At 39.8% G+C, this 27,985-nt stretch overlaps 1 protein-coding gene across 1 annotated transcript in view; it reads right to left on the reverse strand.

Annotated features, from left to right (window-relative positions):
- MYBPC1 (myosin binding protein C1) overlaps positions 1 to 27,985 on the reverse strand; it is a 388,140-nt gene that overhangs the window by 249,423 nt on the left and 110,732 nt on the right. The window contains exons 4-8 of the mRNA XM_056574562.1: positions 18,236 to 18,365; positions 18,099 to 18,138; positions 13,751 to 13,850; positions 12,538 to 12,644; positions 6,376 to 6,481 (exon numbers count right to left, since the gene is read on the reverse strand). Coding sequence (XP_056430537.1) covers positions 6,376 to 6,481; positions 12,538 to 12,644; positions 13,751 to 13,850; positions 18,099 to 18,101 — 316 coding nt within the window. The 5' untranslated portion in view covers positions 18,102 to 18,138; positions 18,236 to 18,365. The remainder of the gene's footprint in view (positions 1 to 6,375; positions 6,482 to 12,537; positions 12,645 to 13,750; positions 13,851 to 18,098; positions 18,139 to 18,235; positions 18,366 to 27,985) is intronic.

The following is a 27,985-nucleotide window of genomic DNA, read 5'->3' on the forward strand; positions in this document are numbered from 1 at the left end:
TCACTTTAAACATTAACAACTCTGGAATGCTTTTAGTTATCATTCTGATTCCGAGATCGTTTTTTCGTGACATATTCTACTTTAACTTAGTGGTAAAATTTTATGGTAACTTGCATCTTTTCTTGGTGAAAAATCCCAAAATTTGATGAAAAAAATTAAAATTTTGCATTTTTCTTACTTTGAAGCTCTCTGCTTGTAAGGAAAATGGATATTCAAAATAAAAATATTTTGGGTTCACATATACAATATGTCTACTTTATGTTTGCATCATAAAATTTATGAGTTTTTACTTTTGGAAGACACCAGAGGGCTTCAAAGTTCAGCAGCAATTTGGAAATTTTTCACAAAATTTTCAAACTCGCTATTTTTCATGGACCAGTTCAGGTTTGAAGTGGATTTGAAGGGTCTTCATATTAGAAATACCCCATAAATGACCCCATTATAAAAACTACACCCCCCAAAGTATTCAAAATGACATTCAATAAATGTATTAACCCTTTAGGTGTTTCACAGGAATAGCAGCAAAGTGAAGGAGAAAATTCACAATCTTCATTTTTTACACTCGCATGTTCTTGTAGACCCAATTTTAGAATTTTTGCAATTGGTAGAAAGGAGAAAATTTTTACTTGTATTTGAAACCCAATTTCTCTCGAGTAAGCACATACCTCATATGTCTATGTTAATTGTTCGGCGGGCACAGTAGAGGGCTCAGGAGGGACAAATGGTTTTTGGGGGGCATGTCACCTTTAGGAAGCCCCTATGGTGCCAGGACAGCAAAAAAAAAAACCACATGGCATACCATTTTGGAAACTAGACCCCTCGGGGAACGTAACAAGGGGTAAAGTGAACCTTAATACCCCACAGGTGATTCACGACTTTTGCATATGTAAAAAAAAAAATGTTTTACCTAAAATGCTTGGTTTCCCAAAATTTTTACATTTTTTAAAAGGGTAATAGCAGAAAATACCCCCCAAAATTTGAAGCCCAATTTCTCCCAATTCAGAAAACACCCCATATGGGGGTGAGAAGTGCTCTGCTGGCGCACTACAGGTCTCAGAAGAGGAGGAGTCACATTTGGCTTTTTGAAAGCAAATTTTGCTCTGGGGGCATGCCGCATTTAGGAAGCCCTTATGGTGCCAGGACAGCAAAAAAAAAAACCACATGGAATACCATTTTGGAAACTAGACCCCTCAGGGAACGTAACAAGGGGTAATGTGAACCTTAATACCCCACAGGTGATTCACAACTTTTGCATAAATTTTACATTTTTAAAAAGGGTAATAGCAGAAAATACCCCCATAATTTGTAACACAATTTCTCCCGAGTACGGCGATACCCCATATGTGACCCTAAACTGTTGCCTTGAAATATGACAGGGCTCCAAAGTGAGAGCGCCATGCGCATTTGAGGCCTAAATTAGGGACTTGCATAGGGGAGGACATAGGGGTATTCTACGCCAGTGATTCCCAAACAGGGTGCCTCCAGCTGTTGTAAAACTCCCAGCATGCCTGGACAGTCAGTGGCTGTCTGGTAATACTGGGAGTAGTTGTTTTGCAACAGCTAGAGGCTCCGTTTTGGAAACACTGGCGTACCAGACGTTTTTCATTTTTATTGGGGAGGGGGGCTGTGTAGGGGTATGTGTATATGTAGTGTTTTTTACTTTTTATTTTGTGGTAGTGTAGTGTTCTTAGGGTACAGTCGCACGGGCGGGGGGTTCACAGTAGTTTCTCGCTGGCAGTTTGAGCTGCGGCAGAAAATTTGCCGCAGCTCAAACTTGCAGCCGGATACTTACCGTAATCCTCCGCCCATGTGAGTGTACCCTGTACATTCACATTGGGGAGGGGGGAACATCCAGCTGTTGCAAAACTACAACTCCCAGCATGTAGGGTCTATAAGTGCATGCTGGCAGTTGTAGTTTTGCAACAGCTGGAGGCTCCGTTTTGGAAACAGTGGCGTACCAGACGTTTTTCATTTTTATTGGGGAGGGGGGCTGTGTAGGGGAATGTGTATATGTAGTGTTTTTTACTTTTTATTTTATTTTGTGGTAGTGTAGTGTTTTTAGGGTAGAGTCGCATGGGCTGGCAGTTTGAGCTGCAGCAGAAAATTTGCCGCAGCTCAAACTTGCAGCCGGATACTTACTGTAATCCTCCGCCTATGTGAGTGTACCCTGTACGTTCACATTGGGGGGGGGGGGAGACACATCCAGCTGTTGCAAAACTACAACTCCCAGCATGTACGGTCTATCAGTGCATGCTGGGAGTTGTAGTTTTTCAACAGCTGGAGGCACACTGGTTGTGAAACACCGAGTTTGGTAACAAACTCAGTGTTTTGCAACCAGTGTGCCTTCAGCTGTTGCAAAAGCTACAACCCCCAGCATGTTCGGACAGCGGAAGGGCATGTTGGGTGTTGTAGTTATGCAACAGCGGGAGGCATACTACTTTGGCTGGGGATGCTGGGGATTGTAGTTATGCAACAGCTGGAGACACACTGGTTTGCTACTTAACTCAGTGTGCCTTCAGCTGTTACAAAACTACAACTCTCAGCAGTCACCGACAGCCAAAGGGCATGCTGGGAGTTGTAGTTATGCAACCACCAGATGCACCACTACAACTCCCAGCATGCACTTTAGCTGATTGTGCAAGCTGGGAGTTGTAGTTATACAACAGCTGAAGGTACACTTTTCCATAGAAAAAATGTGCCTCCAGCTGTTGCAAAAACATAAGTCCCAGCATGCCCATAAGGGAATGCTGGGAGTTGTGGTGGTCTGCCTCCTCCTGTTGCATAACTACAGCTCCCAGTATGCTGGGAGCTGTTGCTAAGCAACAGCAGGAGGCTGTCACTCACCTCCTGCTGCTGCTGATCCACGCCGCGCAGGTCAGTCCTGCCGCCGCCGCCGCCGCTGTCGCTCCTGGGGCCCCGATCCCAACATTAACGCCGGGGATCGGGGTCCCCAGCACCCAGGGTGCACGTCCAGTACCCGCTCACGTCCTCCGCAAGAGGGGTGGAGCGGGTGCGGGAGGTGCTCTGGCTGTTCGGGGCCGTCTCTGACGGCCCCGATCAGCCAGTAATTCCGGGTCACCGGGTCACTGGAGACCCGATTGACCCGGAATCGCCGCAGATCGCTGGACTGAATTGTCCAGCGATCTGCGGCCATCGCCGACATGGGGGGGCATAATGACCCCCCTGGGCGATATGCCGCAATGCCTGCTGAACGATTTCAGCAGGCATTGGGCACCGGCTCCCCTCCGGCTAGGGGCGGGGGGCCGGGAATGGACAGGACATACTCCTACGTCCACAGTCCTTAAGGACTCGGAAATGGGGGCGTAGGAGTACGTCCATTGTCCTTAAGGGGTTAATGAGACTCAAGTTAAATGTCTATAAGTGGAGGACCAGCTGAAATCCCTGCTTACTCCCCAAGAATATCAGGACTCTAAAGAAAAGTTGGCCTCTAGGCTACTGAAGCATCAACATAAATTAGAGGAAGCCAAGAGGGTGAAATGGCATTGTTATATCGAGGATTATAACAATGGCAAGATATATATGTGGCAAACACAACAGCAGCGAGAAGGCAAGAGGAGTAGAAGAAGACCCCGGCAAGTTCATTCAAATTCAGCAGTATCCAGAACAGATGGATTTCTATCTACAGCTTTGGACAGCGATTCATCCGGTAAGTCCATACAACAACCTTTTTTATACAAAGGCTCCCACCCAGAAGGAGATGTGGGGGCAGAAAGCACAGAAAGGGGCATTTGGACCAGACAAAAAGATGACCTACAAGCCACCGAGGGGACGAGCCAACAACAGGAGAGGCAAGCCATTATTTATAAATGTCTGCTGAGTTTGATATAACAAGTATTATGTCCTTTTTTGTTCCGCAAATATACAGATTCCTGGGGTGGGGGGTGCTTTGTCCGGACTGAGTGCATGCTCATACGCGGATTACCTGTGCGTGCGCTCTGGGGGAGGTGTCTTCTCACCCCTACAGGGATCTGCGGACGCGCAAGGGCATTACTCCACTGTAGATCGTCTGAAAGACAGCGAAAGGTAGGAGATCTGCACATGTATTAGGATGAAGTAGACTTTGACATATCCTGCGCAGCCGCAGATGAATTGTTTACAAACAGCGGACCCAAGAGATGCTGCGAAGTGACCTGATCGGTCTTCACAGCCTAGATCGGTAACTAATGTTTTTACATGTGGACTCCCCATTCTCTTATAGTCCAATTGGCCAATGTTAGGCCCTTTATACAATAGCATATATAGCACTTTTGATATGTGTTTACAATGTGTTTGACACATGCATATCCCATGATCACTGTTTTTAGCCTATCATTGATGGTGGGCTGTTCCACTGACTAATATGTGATGTATATAACCTGTATTTGCACCAATCATGTTACTATGTACTATGTTACTATGTTACATGTATACTATGTATACAGTATATAAGATTGCCTTGTGGATGTGTTTGTCATGCTTTAAAAAGGCTACTAAGCTGAAACGTTGCTTGTGTGTTCCTAAGCACAATAAAGATTTAACCCCTTAAGGACCCATGACGTACCGGTACGTCATAAGTCCACTCCCGTTCTATAATGCGGGTCGATCTCAGCCTCTAACAACGGCCGGGACCCGTGACTAATAGCGCATGGCACTGATCGCGGTGCCGCGCGCTATTAACCCTTTAGACGTGGCGTTCAAAGTTGAACGCCGCGTCTAAAGTGAAATTAAAACAATGCCAGTTAGCTCAGGGAGTTGTTAAAATAAAGATAAATTAACACCTTCCCTAATAAAAGTTTCAATCACCCCCCTTTTCTTATTTAAAAAAACAAACTGTGTAAATAAAAATAAACTTATATAGTATCGCCGCATGCGGAAATGTCCGAATTATGAAAATATATCGTTAATTAACCCGCACGGTCAATGGCGTACGTGCAAAAAATTTCCTAATAAGTCCTATCAATGCAAAAATGGTACCGCTAAAAACTTCAGATCATGACGCAAAAAATTAGCCCTCAAACTGCCCCATACGCGGAAAAATAAAAAAAGGTTATAGGGGTCAGAAGATCACAATTTTAAACGTATAAATTTTCATGCATGTAGTTATGATTTTTTCCAGAAGTACGACAAAAACAAACCTATATAAGTAGGGTATCATTTTAATCGCATGGACCTACAGAATAAAGTGAAGGTGTCATGTTTACTAAAAAATGTACTGTGTAGAAACGGGAGCCCCTAAAAGTTAAAAAAAAGTTTTGTTTTTTTTTCTATTTTGTCTCACAATGATTTTTTTTCTGTTTCGCCGTACATTTTTGGGTAAAATGACTGATGTCATTACAAAGTAGAATTGGTGGCACAAAAAATAAGTCATCATATGGACTTTTAGGTGCAAAATTGAAAGAGTTATGATTTTTTTAAAAGTAAGGAGGAAAAAACAAAAATGCTAAAACGGAAAAACCCCAGGTCCTTAAGGGGTTAAGCCTGCATTATACCGGACCTCGTAACTGGTGCTGTATCTTTGGTCGGATAAAGTTTGGAATATAGCTGTGGCAAGCTATTGGATACTAATGCACAGTACTAGAGGTGATCCAGTGCTGATTCTCCTTTTGGAATTGTATATAGTTTTAGTAGTTGGACACAATAGAATCCCTTTTTATAAAAAATTTAAAATTAAATAAATAAATAGTGTCGCCACATTCCGAAACCAAAAACTTTTTTACTTTTTTCTTGACGGAGTTGGACATGGCCTTGCTTTTGAAGAATTATTTTGTAGTTTTGGTGTCATTTGTATCATTTTAAGATATGTATCACTTTTTGTATCTTTTAAGTTTTTTTTCAGCGCTCACCTTACATAATAATTATATATTTCTTCATTTAATTTAATATACTACACTGCTACTGTAGTGCAGTGTGTTATGTCTGGAAGTATTATGGTGGCAGGGAATGTATAAAACACGTATGGGTGGAGACTAAGGGGTTAAGTAACAAATTAAGCCATGTACTTAAGGGGTTAAATTAGAAGAAAACACACGCACAAACACACACACACACAAACACAAACACAAGAAAACAAACACACACACACACACACACACACTCATACACATACTTGATGGTACTACTTTACAGGGCAGCCTTAAATAGAGACATTCCTGACACTGTCACATGTAAATATGCAGTAGATTTTGAGAACTCACAGTTTAATGGTTGCAATGTGATGCCAGTGCTGACAGGAGTATTTATGAGGTGCAGGCTCCCTGCATCATGCTCCCACTGACAGCTTTCACCCTAAATGACTATCTCTTTAAGCTTTCTTGTCATGTTATTGTGGGATTTTTAAGTCAAGAAACAAAATGTTATATTCAAATTGAAATTTACCATATTTGTGTGAGGCTTTAGAAGACAGGTCTGTGTCATTCAGGTGATCTTCACCCCCATTCTGCATGTCGTGCTGCACATAATCCAAAAATGAGCTGGGGTTCACCTGTATGAACAAAGAGGGACATTTATCATTGTTTGCTTATGTATTCTTTTTTTTAGTAATTTTTTCCTTACTTTTTTTTTGCTTATGTGTGACTTATTTATTAACTGGTTTCAGCCTGTTGATAATTTTCTTTCACATAAGCAATTTTTCCTTTTTTACTTTGGTAATAGCTTTTTCTGCTCCATGTTTAAGCTGGAGTAAATTTAGTCAATTTTTAAACCTGTTGCGACTTTTTTTTTGCGCAGTTGCGACTGTCGCAGTTAATAAATACCTGACTACCCGTAGTCCATTTTAAAATTATTACTACGTAGTTAATTTTTGGAAAGCTTGCTTTTCTCGCTTTCGAGTCAAAATGTCGTACGAAAAATCGCGTAGTCGCGGTTGCGACAATTTTACGACAATTATAGTAAAGAAAACCTGACTAAACCCGTTGATAAATGTCCATACATATAGTTAGAGAAAATCACCAAGACTAACTACATTGTTTGAAAACATATGCTGAATAACATGAGTTTAGGTGCATATACAGTACATGGTCCCCTTTTAAGACTTCCTTGAAACTATCTTTTTGGTGCCATCTAGTGGAAATTACAGCAATTAACAAATGACTTTGGTAGACTATTGATCTTACTTAGTGAGCTGCTAACACATCAAGGGTAGGGTCACATGTGCAAGAGTTTGCTGTGTATTTTCTGCAGCTGGTTTTACCACCCATTAACTTCAATGGGAAAGAAAATATGCAGCAGCAAATATCCAGCATAATAGGGCACATGTGACCCTACCCATCAACATTAAAACCACTCCCTTTGCTCTTTGAATCATGCAAACAGTCAACTTAACAATGCATGGTAAGAAGACATATCAAAACCTGTGAAAAGAAAAAGATGACAAGTTGCTCATAGCAACCAAATTGCTTATTTTTTTTAGTTTTTTTTTTAAAGACCTCTGAAAAATAAAAAAAACAACTTGAGTCTTGGGTGACATCGCATTTTATAAAAACAATATCCCATTGGTGTTCTGACAAGTACAACAAATCATACAAAAATTAAAGACTAAGGCTATGTTCACATGTGTAACCTGTTTTTGGTCATCAAAATATTTAAAGGGAATGTGTCACCAAATTTTGTAAATTTTTTTTTAGAGGTTTAATAAATTTTTCCCATTTTTTAAAATATTTTTGCAAATATTTTTAACATGTTTTATTTGTGACAAAATATGAAAAAATAAAAAAATAACTTGTCATATTTCCCACTCTTGACCAGCAGAGGGAGCTAACATGAGGGATTGGATGAATAGACAGGAATTACTGTAAAATGTGGCCTTGCTTTCTTGTGTCTGTATGCAAGTAGAGCGGGGGATGGGAATCTGTAGTCCACTAGCCAGAGCCATTTTGTCAGTGATTGATAAATGCAGACTACCAAAAGTCTCTCAAACACTTTTCTGCTCTAACGTCGCAGCTCCTCACTGCCCGCTCCTCGGCTCCTCACTGCCTGCTCCTCGGCTCCTCACTGCCCGCACCTCCGCTCCTCACTGCCCGCACCTCTGCTCCTCACTGCCCGCACCTCCGCTCCTCACTGCCCGCTCCTCCGCTCCTCACTGCCCGCTCCTCCGCTCCTCACTGCCCGCTCCCAAGCTGTCTGGGCATGCTGGGAGTTGTAGTTTTGCAACATCCTGGTTGGAAAAAAAACACTGCTTCACATTGTGTTTTGCAACCAGAATGTTACAAAACTACAAATCCCAGCATATCCAGACAGCTTTTAGCTGTCCTGGCATGCTGGGAGTTGTAGTTTTGCAACATCTGGAGGCACTCTGGTTTGGGAAACACTGGCATGGAGGGGCAACATTGTGTAAAGTAGTGTTTCACAGTCAGGATGTTGCAAAACTATAACTTCCAGCATGCCCGGACAGCAAAAGCCCTGCTGGAGGTTGTAGTTTTGGAGGCATCGTGTTCAAGAAAGGCAGAGTGCCCCCTCCTCACCTTTCCAATCCCCTGCTGTACGGCTGTCACTGTCTGGTCCGGCCACGCACATGACGTTATCAGCAGACGCAGCTCCTATTACACAGCCGGCTTGACAGTGACAGGTCCTGGGAGAGGAGGAGGACGGGACTACGGGCGCTCAGGTGGGGAGAGCTGGTATGTGCGGCCGGATAGGCTGAGGGGCAGGGGCGTAGCTAGAAATCATAGGACCCCGATGCTAAAAATTGTCCTGGGCCCCCCTACCCATACCCCCCCACAGCCCCCCCCCCTCCGACGAACTGCTTTCCCAATCCCTGATGACCCCCTTACTCGGCCTAAGCCGCACATAGATACCAATTAATATGGAAAAAAAAACAACAGGAGGTGCGCCCCTAGTGAAGACCGTTTACCAGTTGTGACAAAGGGAAATCAAAGATGGGTTCTTACCCCTAGGTGTTGCGCTCAGGGCACAACACCTACAGTAGCATCTGGAGAGAAACAGGCGGACCGCTGCCACGAGGAACTTCCCGTTTCCCTTCAGTCGAACCCGTCAGTCAAACCGGTGGAAGGGAAGTTGCAGGATATTGGGAAATGGATTCCTCTCAAAGAAGTTGCTGGTCCCCAAATATTGTAACAGATGTTTGCAACGCTTTTCGATCCCGGACAGGGATCTTAGTCATATCTGCCTGACGAAGATCCCTATCCAGGATCAAAACGTGTTGCAAACGAATAGACATCTGTTACAATATTTGGGGACCAGTCAGGAAAAAACACAATGATATCAGTGACCTGAGTGACGTCTTCTCTGCTGTCTTTCCTTTTCTTCCTCATCTGGTCCAGACACCAGGACTTCTTCCAGCTCCATCTTCTTTGCAGAGTCTGGTTCCTTAATTTGTCAGCAAATCCTTATCCTCTGTATAAAGATAATAATCATTAGATTTCTGCCATATACTGTACCTGAATATAATACTGCCAAATACTGTACCCCCTGAATATAATACTGCACCCCCTGAATATAATACTACAAACCACTACCTCCTGAATATAACCCTGCCACGCACTGCACCCTCTAAATATATTATTGTCACACACCGTACCCCCTGAATATAATACTGCCACACACTGTACCCCCTGAATATAATACTGCCAACCACTGTACCCCTGAATATAATACTGCCACACACTGTACCCTCTAAATATAACCCTGCCACACGTTGTACTCTCTAAATATATTATTGCCACACACCATACCTCCTGAATATAATACTACCACCCACTGTACCCCCTGAATATAATACTGTCATATACTGTATCCCTGAATATAATACTGCCACACACTGTACCCCTGAATATAATACTGTCATATACTGTATCCCTGAATATAATACTGCCACACACTGTACCCCTGAATATAATACTGCCACACACTGTACCCCCTGAATATAGTCCTGCCAACCACTGTACCTCTAAATATAATACTGCCATATACTGTATCCCTGAATATAATACTGCCATACACTGTACCCTCTAAATATATTATTGCCACACACTGTACCCCCTGAATATAATACAGGTACACATTTTACCACCTGAGTAAAATACTGCCACACACTGTAGCCTCTAAATATAACCCTGCTATATGCTGTACATTGAATATAATATAAATCTTCCTCCTGATTCCTTTGTTTCCCCCTCTTTCCCCCTAGACTTGTAAGTCCTCTTCATGCTCCCCTGAACTCCCCCCTACATTCCTAAGTCCTTTCCCATGTAAATAACATCACTCCCCTACCACCAAAATACAGTCCCATGTAAATAACATCCCTTCCCTATCACCGCCATACAGTCCCATGTAAATAACATCACTCCCCTACCACCAAAATACAGTCCCATGTAAATAACATCCCTTCCCTATCACCACCATACAGTCCCATGTAAATAACATCACTCCCCTACCACCACCATACAGTTCCATGTAAATAACATCACTATTATACCCCAACATACAGTCCCATGTAAATTACATCACTCCCATACCACCAATATACAGTCCCATGTAAATAACATCACTCCTATACCCCCAATATACAGTTCCATGTCAATTACATCACTCCTATACCACCAATATACAGTTCCATGTAAATAACATCACTCCTATACCATTGACAGTTCCATGTCAATTACATCACTCCTATACCACCAATATACAGTTCCATGTAAATAACATCACTCCCCTACACCAATATACAGTCCCATGTAAATAACATCACTCCCCTACACCAATATTCAGTCCCATGTAAATAACATCACTCCCCTACACCAATATACAGTCCCATGTAAATAACATCACACCAATGCTTCTCTCCATTCCTGTTGCTTTTTCATGGCAAGAATAATGGGGGAGATTTATCCAACCTTGTGCAGAGGAACAATAGAGCAGTCGCCCATAGCAACCAATCACATTTCAGCTTTCATTTTTCAGAGGCCTTTTTTTTCTTAATGAAAGCTGGAATCTGATTAGTTGCTATGGGCGACTGCTCCAGTGTTCCTCCAGCTTGCCCGGACAGCCCTTCAGCTGTTGCAAAACTACAACTCTCAGCATGCCCAAGCAGCCATTGGCTGTCTGGGCTTGCTGGGAGTTGTAGTTTTGCAACATCTGGATATCTGGTGTACTAGTTTGCCTCAGTATTAGAGGAAGGCATTTTGTATAGTAAAAGCCCCCCACACACTCCATCCTCAGTCTCCTCATTATCACCGGTGCCCCCCTCATCATTACACACACACACACCCTGTCCTCGGTCTCCTACTCCTAATCAACATTACTCCACATCCCAACCCCCACCCCATCCTTCTCATAAACATTACACCCCCCACCAATCCCGGCTCGGCTCTACTCACCTTTCTGAAGCTGAGCGGTGCGAGGCTGGAGAGTCTGCTTCTCCTGTCACTGCCGGCTGCCTGGGATAGATCTCGCGGGGTCAGAGGCTGTGACAGGTCACGTGCATGCCTGCACTGCTCTCCCACCAGCCCTCTGCCTGTCTGTTGACCCTGCTGCATCAACAGGGCCCGGGCAGTTTAAAAAAAGTGCTGGCAGCGGCGGACCCAAGACCTGTTGCTGCAATATATAGTTTAGTAATGTGGCCCGGTCGCGATTGCGACCCTTGCGACCTCTATAGCTACGCCACTGCTGGGGGGAGAAGAGGAGCACGGAGAGGCCAGGGGAAGGGGAGAGGGGGGTGTAGAAGAAGCGGAGCACGGAGAGGCTGGGGGAGGGGAGAGGGGGGAAGCAGAAGCGGAGCACGGAGAGGCTGGGGGGAGGGGGGAGAAGAAGCGGAGCACGCACGGGAGCCAGTTGGCGAAGGTAACATAGGTCCCGAAGCAGCCGACAACACAGCGGCTGCTTCGGGACTTCTATAATATGGCGCCGGCACACTCTTGTGTCGGACATGGGCTTTGTTCTGCACATGACATACATGCGCAGAACAACCATAATGTAAGCGAACGGGACGTCTCCCGTACCAGCTTGTCTATGTACATACATTGCCGTAGAGAAAGTGTGCTGGTGTCGTGAAGTGACGTCAGCACACTTGCTCTGGTAATGGCAGTCGCCATAACACTGTTTTACATTAAAATATTCCAAAAACTAACATGAAAAAAAAAATGTAGATAGCATTAACTAGGTATTTAAATTCCAATAAAATAATAAAAAAAAATACGTGACACTTTCCCTTTAAGGAAAAAAGGTGTTCCAACATATAATGTGGTAAATTCAGATAATTGGACATGATTGGGAAAGACACACTCCTGTTTGTATAAGGTCTCATAGCTCATAATGCATATCAGAGCAAAAACCAAGCCATAAGGTGAAAATAACTGCCCGTAGAGCTCAAAGACAGCACTGTGTGTAGGCACAGATCTAGAGAAGGGAATAAAAACATTTCATGATAATATAGTGGCGCTGGCCCTCCACATCCAAAGACTACATGTGGGTGCATAGCAGATTACATGGTAAGATAAATATTAATACTTTTACTTTTCTGTAAGTAGGGATATGAGGTCTACCACCTTACAGGTTTTACAAATGAATAGAATATTTACTTACAGCCGTATCCATCCACATGTGTGCAATTGCCTCTTCAGAAGGTGTTGAAATGTAGATGTTGCATTGTGGGTAGTTATTGAAGATGTTTGTATAATTTTTGCATTCATCTGCACAATAAAGTTCCAAAAATTACAAGGGTTACATGGTGAGTGTGAAAATGGCATCAATTATTTAAGAAAACTCCAGGCAAAGCTTACAGTATATACCGTACTTTTTTGTAAGGAGGGCCAATGGCGTGTCTGTTTCAGTATTTACTTGTTTTCCCCATTCTGGAACATTTTTTCTTTAGTGTTCTGTTTTGTCATTCCTGTTCTTAATAGAAATATATAACAAAACAGCCAACTGGGTGCTATCAGTTGGGGACATGTCACCTTAAAACTGACACTTCCATATTTCATTGGAACGTGTCAGACAGTGGAGGGACATTCCCCCAGCTGGTAGCAAACATTTGGCAACTTAGTTATACATTTCTAGTAAGAATAACAAAAGAACAGCATAATGCAGAAGTAAAGGAAAAGATTCTCCAAAATTGTTATTTCATGTTACAGCTGACACCCAGGGGTGTAACTGTAGAGGGTGCACAGTTTGCACCTACACTAGTCTTATAAATGGTAGGCAGAGGTCACTGTTAGGCACTGTAGACAGAAGCCAATTCATTCAGCAGTGAAAATCCCCATAGAGCTGTGCAGAATTTCTGCCCCTCAGTTCACACTGAGGAATTTCCTCAAGCAGAATTCTGACGAGGAAGTATGTTCCGCTTGAAGAAAGAACTTGTTCTTTCTTTCAGGCGGAATCAGCGTCGTTCTCCCATAGAGATCAATGTTATATATTTTTTCAGTCAGAAGCATTTCGCGTGGAATTTCCACTTGAAAAAAAAAAAAAAAAAAAAGAGGAGTATTTGAAAGAGGAGTATTTGAAAGAGGAGTATTGATCCGCATGAAACCTGCATTTCCGCGCGAAATCGCTGCTAATTCTGAGCGGAAAGAAAACTGTATTTTGGGGTGGAAATCTTCAGCGTCATTTCCGCCCCAATTCCTCAGTGTGAACATACCCTTACAGATTTGGCAATCTTGCCTCTGCTGAAACCCTGTGTATGGAGCTGTCTTAGCTCTGAGCTCGCTCCTTGCTTTCCCAGAGGCTTTGGCTATGCATACATATATAATGCATACATATATACATACAGTACATGTTCACACATAGAATCTTTTTGTACCTGTTGATTGTTGAATTTCATTGATGCAACTTGAATTCTCCTGTAGTACCTCTAGGGCATCCTCAAATTCTTCATGTAATATATCTGGCTCTATAAAATTCTGTGCATAAACCAATAATTAGTTTGAGAAACAAGTGGATTATAATCTTTGAATACACAAAGATATTAAAGCGTACCTGTCATATCACAGAAAAAAAACAATATTTATGTATGTTACTCATTAGGTAATGCAGATTCTTTACATGTCCTTTATATGTGTCTAGCCTCTGTGGCTTTGGCTCACAAATACCTCTGTTCTGCTGCTTACTCATTCTGACATCCACTGCTCAGGAAGGAGATGTGTCTAAGGTAATCACTGAGCCTGCCCTCACTCACCTTGCATTCATTCCCTCCCTAAGTCTGCTGTGCTGTGCTGGTTCTCTTCAGTCAATAACTGCAGGCTGTTTTGTAACTCAATTCTCTCTGTTTTCATGCTGCAGTCTAATAGACAGGACAGGACTGAGCACAGAGGAGTGTTAGTCCCTCCCTTACTGGACTTTTCTTACCGCCTGTGCTTCAGCTGGGACAAAGATGATGCTGTAGCCTGACAGTATTATGTTCTGGATGGTATGGGGGACCCCTAGTGGTCTTTTTTTAAAAGCCATTATTTCGATGAAAAAGGAGATCAATTTTTTATGAAGTATATTAGAAAGGTTATTGTTTTTGCCAAGATGTACAACATATAAAAAGTTTTTGATTCTGACAGTGCCCATTTAATAGATCAATGATTATAATTGATATTATGGTCTTTTCAAGTAAGAGCTTTAAATAAGATGTATTTATATTTTAGTACTACTTGTTTATTGCACCCTCTATTATATATATTATACAATTTATACTTTTACATGATATATGTAACATTTTCTACCAATTAGTTTTCTACCAATTAGCTTTTGGAGACAGATGATTGTAGTCTAATCTACCACCAATCATTTATCAAACATCATTTGGTATATACGTACAAAAATATTATTTAATTCCATTATTGGTAAACACCAATAATGAAAAAAATAAATGTCAGAATTAATGATTTGTGATCACATCAAATACTATAAAAATATTATAAAAAAAATGATTTAAAAAAATTATATCTTCTCCCTAAAAGGTAATTATAAAAACTACAGATGATGCAAATGTTATTAATTACTACCACATAATGTAGTTTATTCATTACTACCAATAATGCAACCCAAACCCCAAATTACTGACATTTTTTTTAAATTAAACTTTTATTTTTTTTGTCAGAAAATATGTTTAAAAGCTTTAGCAAAGCTATAAACATAGGCTGAAATAGCTATATTTGTATAAATTGAAGGAGTTCTGTAGTGAAAGATAACTTATCCCCTATCCAAAGGACAGGGGATAAGTTATAGATTGAGGGGGCCAGAGGAAGCGACTTTGTGTGTGAAACATGTTGCCGCCCTGTGAATGCCCCCGCCTCACCTGTCCAACGTTGCTCCCTGTGTGTCTGTCATTTTGGATGTATCCACATGCTTTAAACTCAATAAAGCCTGAATTTATTTCCGCAATCAAGACTAGTGGTGAGTGCATTACCCGCATGTTCTTTATTGCTTACATATGCTGAAGTCTTGTTCTTATGGGATAAGAGAACTGCCACGATCAATATTACACGTAGACCCACACACTTGCTGAATGATGTCTATTACCATTGCATAAAAGAGGAGTGAACCACAGCTAGCGGTGACAAACTTTTACTCTCATTATATTCATCCCAAAAAAAATAAAAATGGAGGGGGCATGTCGGCTGGGGCTTTCTGTGGGGGTCAGAATGACTGCTTCCGGCAGACTGCCGGGGTCCCGTGCAGGAGACCGCGCCGGGAGGTGGGTTTGGGGGGTTAGTGTGCAGCAGTCGAACCCCCTGCAATCTATAACTTATCCCCTATCCAAAGAAAACTCCTTTAGACTACTCCTTTAGACTGCAAATACACACAGTTTGCAGAAAAAGTAAAGTACTACCCAGATTTATCACTGAACTCATATTCTTCTTTGGTTGCAGCAAATATATGATACTTTACATATGAGTACATTGATAACAGTCAAGCAAGAACAAATATACAAATGTAACACACAATAGGACAGGGGAAAGATGAATTTCCATTTTCACAGGAAATGTTTTTACTGCAAATGCTTTGTGACTACAAAATCAACTACATTTTTACTTGATCCGAAAACTCATCGTGGAGTGACCGGACCAATGAAAACAGTGTCTGTTTTTTTCCATTTGATGGCAGTAAAACACCTAACCACAGTTAGGATGTGTAGTAATCACATGAATGTCTTTTTCCCTATTTGGAGACATTAAACAGAAGTGTGGGAGATTTCCCTTTGACTCTCCACAGTGCCAAATGGATTGCAAAATCATTGCGCCAACCAAGAAGCATATAACTTAATAAATGCTCCTCATTGTTTGTGGTCACTGGTTTACAAAAGATACATATGTAAAGTTGAAAAAAGTTTAATTTATGCTAGCAAATGCGAGAAAGGTAGCTGAAATAAAAAAGATGAAAAGATGTTTATTAGGGAGTAAGACGGAAGGGAGAATTTAATACCATTTTTTTGGGGGGGGAATTAAAAAATTATCTTTAAGAAAGAAAATCACCATTTACAGAGGACAATATTAGCAGATTTTATTTGTCTGTGTGTATAATATACTCTAAACCATATCAATAATGATCATGTGTATGACATAACAATTCTGACAAAATATGCAGCAATTAAAGTGTAGCTCCCACCATCCTATTATTTTTTTTTGCTAGCCCGTCCCCTAGCACGTTCCCTCCTCCCCCCCCCCCGCCCCGCATACCCCGTTCCCTCATTACACTTGCAGTTACTGCAGAGTCCGGCAGCGGGAGTGCAGGGACAGCGGCGGCAACGAGGCGGTGGCGATGTGCGGGAGGAGTGGCTGGGGAGCCAATGCGCTTACTCCCGCCTGTCTGATTGACAGGCAGGGAGCGAGTGCAGCCTAACTGAAAAAGGACTGATTGCCACTCCAAAATCTGTCCTTTTTCAGTGGCCGGTTTTTAAATGTAAATTAAACCTTTTTAATGAAAATAAAAAAAATAAAAGTATATTAGAGATATGTTGTAGTACATAAGTACTACAACATATCAAAAAATAAAGTTGGTGACAGTGCCCATTTAAAGATGCTATTCTGCATGGCCCCAATCCATCGCAAGACAACTGGGTGCTTATGTGACCACCTTGTCTCTGCTTTTCTGGAGTACCAAGCCCCAGATTGGGAAGCCCCAGATAGGTGGAAGTCCCAGAAACAGAGAGGAGATATTAATGGCATATACTGTAGTTATCTCAGATGATAATATCTTTTTAAGTTTCATTATGGCCCTTGGCAGCAGTAGGATCTGACAATGTGGCTCTCAGGACAGTAAAAGCTGTGCTCCTTGCAGTAGACAATATACCAGTCTGTAAATCTGCACTACTATGTAATTTGTATCTCTCACTTTTCCTGCCAGCCAAGTGAGTTGCTGTAAAAGTAGAATTGTCTCATAATATAGTTAACATTCATAGACTCACTTTAGAATCTTTTTCATTAGAAGTTTACTGTACATGATGACAATTTAATAATCTGTCATTTAAAAATTGACTTAATAAAACATGAGTTATTGGCTAATATCTGTGAGGAGATAAAGTATGCCATTGTTTTCATCCTAATTTAATTGTGGTTTTCTCTTTATACCTTTTTCTCCTATTACAAGTTTTACCTGCTTTTTTTCAATATTTTTTGTCTATAATCTCTCTCCTCCCTAGTAGCCGTTCTTAAATTGCAATAGGTCTTGTTCAAATTGGCATAAAATGAATGTTTTATTGTGTTTTTATTCTGCATAAAAAACTGCAAGTTTTTACCTAAAAAGAGAGAAATGTTCAAAAAACATGCATAAAACGTGTGTTTTTTCCACACAGAAAAAAACTAAAGAGACATGACACTTTTTGGTTTTGTTTCATATGGAAGCACTCACTAAAATCAATGTGAGCCTAAAAATAACCAAATGAAAAGTCATATAAAAACACATCAACATTAGCACCAAAATTTTGCACCAAATAAACTTACCCATAGGATTTTATAAGTAGTGTAGCATATTTTAATTAAATAAAGTCGCTTAGTTTTAAATATTCTCATTGTACGCAAATGCTAAATAAAAAAACTAAAACAACATACCCTCAAATGTTTTGTATTCAAACTCAAAACATCTACATTGATGGTAAAACACCACATATTTAACGTCAGATCATATACACAATAATATAAGAAAGTGCACAGATTTTGGCTTACCATAATGAATGTTCTGGCATTCGGTATTCCGCACAGTGATCTGTGAAGAAGGGCAAATAGAGATGATATAAATTGCTCTATGTACTGATGGATTTGTGTCAGTAGAGTGATAGAACAGCCAGACATCTTTTGGTTACCTTTGTTGCAGGGTTCCATAAATTTAGAGAGTGAGATAGCAGATATTTATGTCCTTCTCCTTTTACACGTCACTAACACGTCATACTATTTAATTTGCAGCAGTTGTCCCTTGAAGTTTCAGAGTATAGACTGGAAGACAATAGCTAAAATGTAAATACGGGATCCCAGCACATGCTTTACACTTCAATAAAACTGCCTTCTATCACCTGGATTGCTTGTTTGCAAAAAAGATTAAGGAATGTTATGTTTCAAGCTGTACTGTAAAGGGACTTTCACTTATCCATTCACACCATGGATATTGAGCCATTCAATACAGTGTTCTATGTAGAGTATTTTACCATGTATGTATTGGAGACAGATCTAGTGATAAGTATAAGTAACATTAAGTGAGAATCACTTATTGCAATATGCATAAAAAGGGGCATGACTTGGAGTAAAGCTTTCATCAGCAATATAAGGGAAATATGGAACAATATAAAAACGGTGACTTTCGTAGTGGTGCTATACAGAATAAAACACAAAACAGCCACATTTATAAGATTATGTTACCCTGGTAAACCATATTAGACTGGGAGCTGGTTTTTAGACAACACTTAGATTGTCTTTCTTAATTTGCTAACTTTAAAAATGAACGTAAGAGAATTTCATAAAGTATATCCTGCCCAAGTTTCAAATTGTTTGCTTTCACATGGAAGGTAGTGAGCATGCTAAACAACAGAGGTGGTTGCGGTATATGATTGCTATGGTAGTTAGGGTGAGAGTAATAGTTTGAAGCTTCTAGATGCCCATAAGCCAACACATTCAATCACTTTATAGATCTATCTTTAGTGTATTACACGTTATGGCTACTAGATACTGGGTTGTTCATCCAGGGATTATTCTGCCAGTTATATTTGGTGCCCAGATTTTTCCCTCTAAAATAAGGGAAACTGTATTCTACCTTGTGTTTTTCTTCAACCTTACCATGTATACTTATATTACTGTAAACCATCTCTTAATTTTATTATACCCCTTATATCTTTGCTGTCCAGAACCCCTCTGTATTGTTACAATTACTAACAAGCAAGTGTTAAACATAATTGAGTATTGTTTATGTAAAATATGCAACATCCAAATAAATACCACATTTCCTACCTTATTTACTTTAGTGGAATATTTTAATATATTTTAACATAATGAAATTTACTGTATTACCGTAGACAGAATAGCTATTAAAGCAATTTATTACTGTAGACAGAATAGCTTTCAAGCAATTCCTGCAGTGAGTGCTTCGGCATTTAACCCCTTCCCTTTTCATTTTTGCACTCTTGTTTTTTCCTCCTCACCTTCTAAAAATCATAACACTTTCAATGGTCCACCTAAAAATCCATATGAGGGCTTGTTCTTTGCACCAACAATTTTACTAATATTAATAATTTCACCACAAAATCTATGGCAAAACCAGAAAAAAAAATTTTGTGAGGCAAAATAAAAATAAAAAAGCCATTTTGTCATTTTTAGCGGCTTCCGTTTCTACACAGTACAGTTTTCATTAAAAATTGCACCTTATATTTATTCTATAGGTCCATACGGTCACAAGGATATGCAATTTTTACAGGTTTGATTTTATTTTACTACAAAAAAAAATCATAACTACATGCACCAAAATTGATACGTTGAAAATTGATCTGACTTTTTGCTCACTTTTTATTCATTTTTTTATGGTATAAAAATTGATCAAAAATATGCTATTTTGGGCTTTTTTACGTGTACGCCATTGACCTTGTGGTTTAATTAACGATATATTTTTAAAGTTTGGACAATTAAACACGCAGCAATACCACACAGGTTTATTTTTATTTACACATTTTTTTGTTTGTTTTTTATGGGAAAAGGGGGGTGATTCTGACTTTTATTAGGGAAGGGGTTAAATCACATTTATTAACTTTTTTTTTACATATTTTTTTTTTTTTTGCAATGTTATAGCCCCATAGGGGGCTATAACATTGCATACACTGATCTCTTACACTGTTTACTGCAATGCAATAGCATGGCATTGATCAGTGTTATCGCCGCTCCACTGCTCCTGCCTGAATCTCCGGCATGGAGCAGTCATTCGGCGATCGGACAGTGAGGAGGCAGGTAGGGATCCTCCTCGCAGCCTGCAAGCTGTTCGGGATGCAGCGATTTCACTGCGGCGGTCCCAAACAGCACCACTGAGCTAAACAGCTATTTTTTACTTTCGTTTTAGATGCGGCAATCACATTTGATCGCCGCGTCTAAAGGGAAAATGCCGGACATCAGCCCGATCGGCGATGTCCAGCATTAGCCGGGGGTCCTGGTTGCTTATAGCAATCTGAACCCACTGGGTATGATGCGCACTCAGCTGCTGAGCATGCGTCATACCTCGGGAGCCACAAATGGACGTGAATGTAAGTCCATTTGTGGCAAGGGAACCAGTCACATTGAACATGTTTGTAACCTGCATAATGTTACAGAGCAGAAATGGCTGAAAAAAAGAGATTAATGTATAGTTTTGTATAAAAAAAGATTTAGTAAAATTTTACTTCATTCCAACCCCTTCATATTCTGGGTGATCCTAATCAATAATTGACAAGCCTTTTTTTTGCATATTTGTAAATAGATAGATGCCAATCACCGATAAGACCACGTCCTGGAATTCTAAACACAGAATAAATAGGAACAAAAATTAATAGATTAAGTTCTGCTAAATCTTTTTCACAAAACTATTTACTGATTTAATCTGCATATCCTACTTTATAACATGATGCTTGCAGATCTGACTTCATTTTCAACATGACAGATTCCCTTTAACTGTTGAAGTACTAGAGGTAAAGTCAAAATTGGGGGGAGATATATGAACCTTTTTTTTTAACTTGTTTGTGGTCTGTTTGCATGTTTTTTGAGCATTGTTGGTTTTGTGTGTTTTTTTTCCTTACGATATAAGTGATTTCTGAAAACTTTACAATCAGAGGTCATTAAATAATCGTTTGCAATTTTTTTTAAATACACAAAATTACAGCACAATGGTTGAAAAAAAAAAAAAACAACCCTGCAAACATAGACCAACCTCAGTGGTGCTCTAGAAACTACTTTACAATGTGAGAAATGGTGTTTTGAAATAATTTTGTTATTTTTGATGGCCTTGCACATTATTTATCACACATTGTGACACTATATAATAAATAAGGTGCATGCCCGCCAAAAAGAAAATGCAACAAAAGTGATAAAATCTCCTTTAATGTTTTCACCAGCGGACCACCAAAAATAATATGGGTTAATCATAGTTCTCTAAAATTAAGTATATGGTAGGAAAAAGTTCTCTGGTTCTGTTTTCATGTGTTTGACTGATACAATTAAACATCTCCCAAATACCACCCCTGATCTAAACCGAATTTTTCTGTACGAATACCTGATATCCCCTCTCTCTTTCTCGTATGCTTAAAAAAGACCCTATTGAGAGGGTTGAACTGTCGCACCTTATGGATGGGTGAATATCACTTTGTATCCTGGATGGCTAGAGTGCCGCTTCTTGCCTTACTTTTACTTCCTTAAATATATATACAGTGGGGATCAAAAGTTTGGGCACCCCAGGTAAAAATGTGTATTAATGTGCATAAAGAAGCCAAGGCATCAAATTACAGATTAGACATTCTTATAATATGTCAACAAAAGTTAGATTTTATTTCCATCATTTACACTTTCAAAATAACAGAAAACAAAAAAATGGCGTCTGCAAAAGTTTGGGCACCCTGCAGAATTTAGCATGCACTGCCCCCTTTGCAAAGCTGAGACCTGCCAGTGTCATGGATTGTTCTCAATCATCATCTGGGAAGACCAAGTGATGTCAATCTCAAAGGTTTTAAATGCCCAGACTCATCTGACCTTGCCCCAACAATCAGCACCATGGGTTCTTCTAAGCAGTTGCCTAGAAATCTGAAACTGAAAATAGTTGACGCTCACAAAGCTGGAGAAGGCTATAAGAAGATAGCAAAACGTTTTCAGATGCCAATATCCTCTGTTCGGAATGTAATTAAGAAATGGAAGTCATCAGGAACAGTGGAAGTTAAAGCAAGATCTGGAAGACCAAGAAAATATCAGACAGAACAGCTTGCAGGATTGTGAAAAAAACAATTCAAAACCCACGTTTGACTGCACAATCCCTCTAGAAAGATCTGGCAGACACTGGAGTTGTGGTACACTATTCCACTATAAAGAGATACTTGTACAAACATGGTCTTCATGAAAGAGTCGTCAGAAGAAAACCTCTTCTACGTCCTCACCGCAAAAATCAGAGTTTGAACTTTGCAAATGAACATATAGACAAGTCTGATGCATTTTGGAAACAAGTTCTGTGGACCGATGAGGTTAAAATTGAACTTTTTGGCCAGAATGAGCAAAGGTACGTTTGGAGAAGAAGGGGAACAGAAGTTAATGAAAAGAACCTCTGTCCAACTGTTAAGCATGGGGGTGGATCAATCATGCTTTGGGGTTGTATTGCAGCCAGTGGCACAGGGAACATCTCATGATTAGAAGGAAAAATGGATTCAATAAAAATTTCAGCAAATTTTGGATGCTAACTTGATGCCATCTGTGAAAAAGCTGAAGTTAAAGAGAGGATGGCTTCTGCAAATGGATAATGATCCTAAACACACCTCAAAATCCACGGGGGATTACATCAAGAGGTGTAAACTAAAGGTTTCGCCATGGAACTCACAATCTCCTGACCTCAACATAATTGAAAATCTATGGATAGACCTTAAAAGAGCAGTGCTTGACAGACAGACCAGAAATCTCAAAGAACTGGAAGACTTTTGTAAAGAAGAATGGGCAAAGATACCTCAAACAAGAATTGAAAGACTCTTGGCTGGCTACAAAAAGGGTTTACAAGCTGTGATACTTGCCAAAGGGGGCAGTACAAGATATTAACTCTGCAGGGTGCCCAAACTTTGGCAGACGCCATTTTTTTGTTTTCTGTTATTTTGAAAGTGTAAATTATGGAAATAAAATCTAACTTTTGTTGGCATATTATAAGAATGTCTAATCTGTAATTTGATTCCTTTTGGAGATTTTTCCATCTTTCCTTGGCTTCTTTATGCACATTAATACAAATGTTTACCTGGGGTGCCCAAACTTTTGATCCCCACTGTATATCCATATGGAATAAAAGTTTTTGCACTTTGGATCTTCTGAATGGTGAGTGCAATTTCTTCTGCTATTCCTTCTATATATGATATGGTATTATTATTAGGTTGGAGGCACCGGACAAGGGGCATTATTTTGTGGAGGGCACAGGACAGGGTACAGTGTGTGGTAGTATTATATTCAGAGGGTACAATTTTTACCTGGGGTGTCCATCCAAACTTTTGATCCCCACTGTATATATGTGTATATATATATATATACACACACACACACACACACACACAAACACTGGGGTGGCAACCTTAAATACATTTCTTCTTATCTGTCTGTTTGTAAATCTATCCGTGAATTTAATTTTTATTCAGTAAAATTGGTGATATTGAAATTATTGACCAAGATACAGAGAATGTTGCTTTCCCCAGTAGAATAAGACCAATTGTTTTTTACTCATTAATATTACTCTAGTATTGTATGATAGACAGGCCAAACACGTGTAAGTTACAAAGAAAGTGTGAAAATATTGTAAAGAACAACATTACAATGAGCTATTTAACAAAACCTTAGTGCCATTTATCAGTAAAGTAGTGTGTACACACATCCTATCAGCTGCCAGTGTTTGCATACGTAATAATAAAAATGAATTCTATAGGATTCAAAGAAGCAACTGTAAAATTACATATGCAGATTTTTTGTGATTTGCCAGCTTTAGCATGGAACTCATGCCTATGACAACTCATTTGCTTAACATGACAATATTTTTGCTGCAGCTGCCAGACAGAATTTTCCCAAGTAAAATCCATTGTTCAATTAATCTGCTTGAAAATATACATCATATTGCATTGACAAAATAAAGCTTCTCTTGATAAGCTTGTCCTACCTTCTTAAGTCATAACTCCATTTTACACAGGTTGGCTCTTACAACTGGTAAAAGTGATCTCATATATCACAGCTTAGCTTCAATAAGCCTGAAAAGGTTTTAACTGTTTTAGGGAAGTATTTCATTTGGGATTTTCCAGTGTGGTTTTACCTTATTTTTGTTCTGAACACAGCCTTGTACATTGTATGGTTTACATTTCTGTTTCAATTTAAGTTGCTTGGCAGATGGAATGATTTACTGTTCAAAATCCACCACTCGTGTTGTCACCATAGTGTACAGTCCAATGTAGCACTTTTGCAGCATATTTTACGCTGCGCAAAACGCTGCATATTCACCTTACAATGTTGTATTAGGACACAACATCCATATACTCATGATATATTGTAACTCAAGATGGACGGCTGTTGCCTCCCAAAACCCTCACAGGGAACTAATTAAGATATACTCAAAGAACGCAGAGAAGTTGGACACTTTACAGGAAAGCATAACCTGATGAAGTTCTGGCAAACAACATGAAACATGTTTTTTATGTACAATAAAAAGCAGTTATCCTATATCATGGCTATACGGTCTCTGCATTGATGAAACCTCTGTGCTAAAGACATGAGTGTTCTTTCCTGTGAAGTGTCCAAATTCCCTGCGTCCTTCAAGTATTCGCTTTCTATGGGCACACAGTTGCCAGTGCCTTAGTAGTTGATAAAAAAAAAAAAATTTAAAAGCTATGAGCCTCTAGCTAGAGGGTAATAGCTTTAAATTTTTTCTACTTATATGATCACTTTTGTAGTCCATACTCTTCCAAAGTAATGGGTCGGGTCTGGGTGTTCAGACCCTCCCAGCGATTGGCAAAATGAGCTGTGAGATGTGTGTTCTTTAGAATTATCATGAATAGACTATAAAATATTTGGGAATTGCATAATTACATGCTTAACAAGTGGACAATATTTCTTCATCTGAATGTTACTATATTAGATCACAGTAACTGATAAGGATTTCACTATGAAAACATGCAAAAAGCAGAAGTGTGCCGATGCAAATGAACTGTGTTACCTGCTTTTGACAAAGTGACTCAAGATTACAATTGTGTATTACACAGTTATAGGTAATATTTGGTTGTAAAAAAAAAAGTTTATTACATGAGATTTTAACAGATATTAACCCCTTAAGGACGCAGCCCATTTGGGCCTTAAGGACACAGACAATTTCATTTTTACGTTTTTGTTTTTTCCTCTTTTATATTTTCATCCACAGACTAGTATGAGGGCTTGTTTTTTGCGCGACCAGTTGTCCGTTGTAATGCCATCACTCACTTTACCATAAAATGTATGGCGCAATCAAAAAAATACTATTTGTGTGGTGAAATTAAAAAGAAAACCACAATTTTGCTAATTTTGGAAGGTTTTGTTTTCACGCTGTACAATTTATGGTAAAAATGACATGTGTTCTTTATTCTTTGGGTCAATTTGATTAAAAAGATACCCATGATAACATACTTTTCAATTACTGTTGCGCTTAAAAAAAATCGCAAACTTTTTAACCAAATTCGTACATTTAAAATCCCCCTAATTTGAAGACCTATAACTTTTTCATTTTTCCGTATAAGCGGCGGTATGAGGGCTCATTTTTTGCACCGTGATCTGTACTTTTTATTGATAGCATATTTGCTTATATAGAACATTTAATCCATTTTTCATAAATTTTTTGGGGAATAAAATGTTATAAAAAAGCATCTATTTTGGACTTTTTTTTTATTTTTACATTGACGCCGTTCACCGTACAGTATCATTAACATTTTATTTTAATATTTCAGATATTTACGCACGCGGCGATACCAAATATGTATATAAAAAATGTTTAACACTTTTTGGGTGTGAAATAGGGAAAATAGGACAATTTACGTTTTTATTGGGGGAGGGGGTTTTTCACATTTTTTTTAAACTTTTTTTACTTTTATTTTTACACTTTAATAGTCCCTATAGGGGACTATTTATAGCAATCACTCGATTGCTAATACTGTTCAGTGCTATGTATAGGACACAGCACTAATCAGCATTATCGGTCATCTTCTGCTCTGGTCTGCGGGAAGGCAGATCAGAGCAGAAGACTCCGGGAAGGCAGCGGAGCCAGGTGAGGGGACCTCCGTTCACCGTGCTGGATGATCGGATCGCTGCAGCAGCGATGCGGGCGTTCCGATCATCCATTTTATTGACTGCAATGCTGCAGATGCCGTGATCTGTATTGATCACGGCATCTGAGGTGTTAATGGTGGACATCCGCGGGATCGCTGGTGTCCGCCATTAAGGCAGGTCCCTGGCTGCGATCAGCAGCCGGGACCTGCCGTGCATGATCCGGGCATCGCTACAATGCTCGCGGTTATGCTTAGGACGTAAATGTACGTCCTGGTGCATTAAGTACCACCTCACCAGGACGTACATTTACGTCCTTCATCATTAAGGGGTTAATGGGGCATGGCTTTTCTGTGCATCACTTTTGACACATTGATGGATGAACTTTATATCTTGCAATTGTGGAGTGTGTATGCAGGATGAAGGCTCAGCCTGCTATTCACTGTTTTTCCTCTGGCTTTAGCTGGATGTCAACTAATCTTCTGAATCAGATTCCATGTTGAAACTTCAGCTGGTAAATGGTTGCATCCTTCTATTAAATAAGTCTTGGTTGGTTGTTGTGCCCACAACCCTTTCATGTGGGCGTCCATTTGTGTACCCGCTAAGTTTCTCTTATTATTTAGTGATAATATCACACACAGTTTTTTCTGTTTGAGTTTTCAAGATCACATTGGTTAAGCATTTTTATGCTATTTTCTTCCCATTTGGAGATTTGAAGTTAGAAAAAATGATGAACTTTCCTTATGGTATATTAAAACCAGAAGTTCAAATGTATTTTATTGATTTTACACTGTCATTGCCTATTGACTATTACTGTATGTATCCCCTCATTCTTACTATTTAAACCATCGGCTTACAGCATGTTCATCTTCCACTCCCCCTACTAATCTGAATGCAACTACATTCTTCTGTTATTTTCTGAAATGTTTTGTTTTAAGGTGTTTTCATATCTTTAACATTTTTGGGTCAACCATCATTCATGCTCCACCATGTAGGTAATACTAAAAATGTGAATACTTAGGGAAAGGTTGCGCTTTTAGCTGACATAACAAGCTTGCTGCTCACCAGGCCACTACACTCCATGCCTCTTCCTCTCTACCACCATGGCAATCCGGTCACTATACTGATAAACCAGCTGGTGAACCAGGTGAATGGTGATCAGTGTATTGCTAAATATCTACTATTTAACTTTGCATCTGATGCTGCATCTTAGCATTAGCAGCTTGTGATGGTGTAATGTTTTGTTTACCCAGTTCTGACTGCTGTCTGTCCTGATCGGTGCCTGTTTACCCATGTTCTTAGTACAGCAACCATGTTCTGGGTATTCATGTGACTTTAGATTACTACTGGAATGTAAGAAATGGATAACTCATTGGGACCATTATGTGCCTATTGTAGTAAACCTAGAAAGGTTTAGGGTTTGAATAATTGCAAAAGTGAGGGGGCCTTATGATAAAAGCCCACAGGGGAATGGTGCTGCAGTAAATAATATGTGGCAGACACTTAGACTCCTTGCACCTAGCACAAAGGCTTTAACTAATACAACTTGGTAGTTCCAACATATATAAAGGTTATCAAGCTTGGCAATTACATGTCACAGTAAT

This window comes from Hyla sarda, chromosome 4 (assembly GCF_029499605.1).
Source record: "Hyla sarda isolate aHylSar1 chromosome 4, aHylSar1.hap1, whole genome shotgun sequence".
Classification (NCBI taxonomy): domain Eukaryota; kingdom Metazoa; phylum Chordata; class Amphibia; order Anura; family Hylidae; genus Hyla; species Hyla sarda.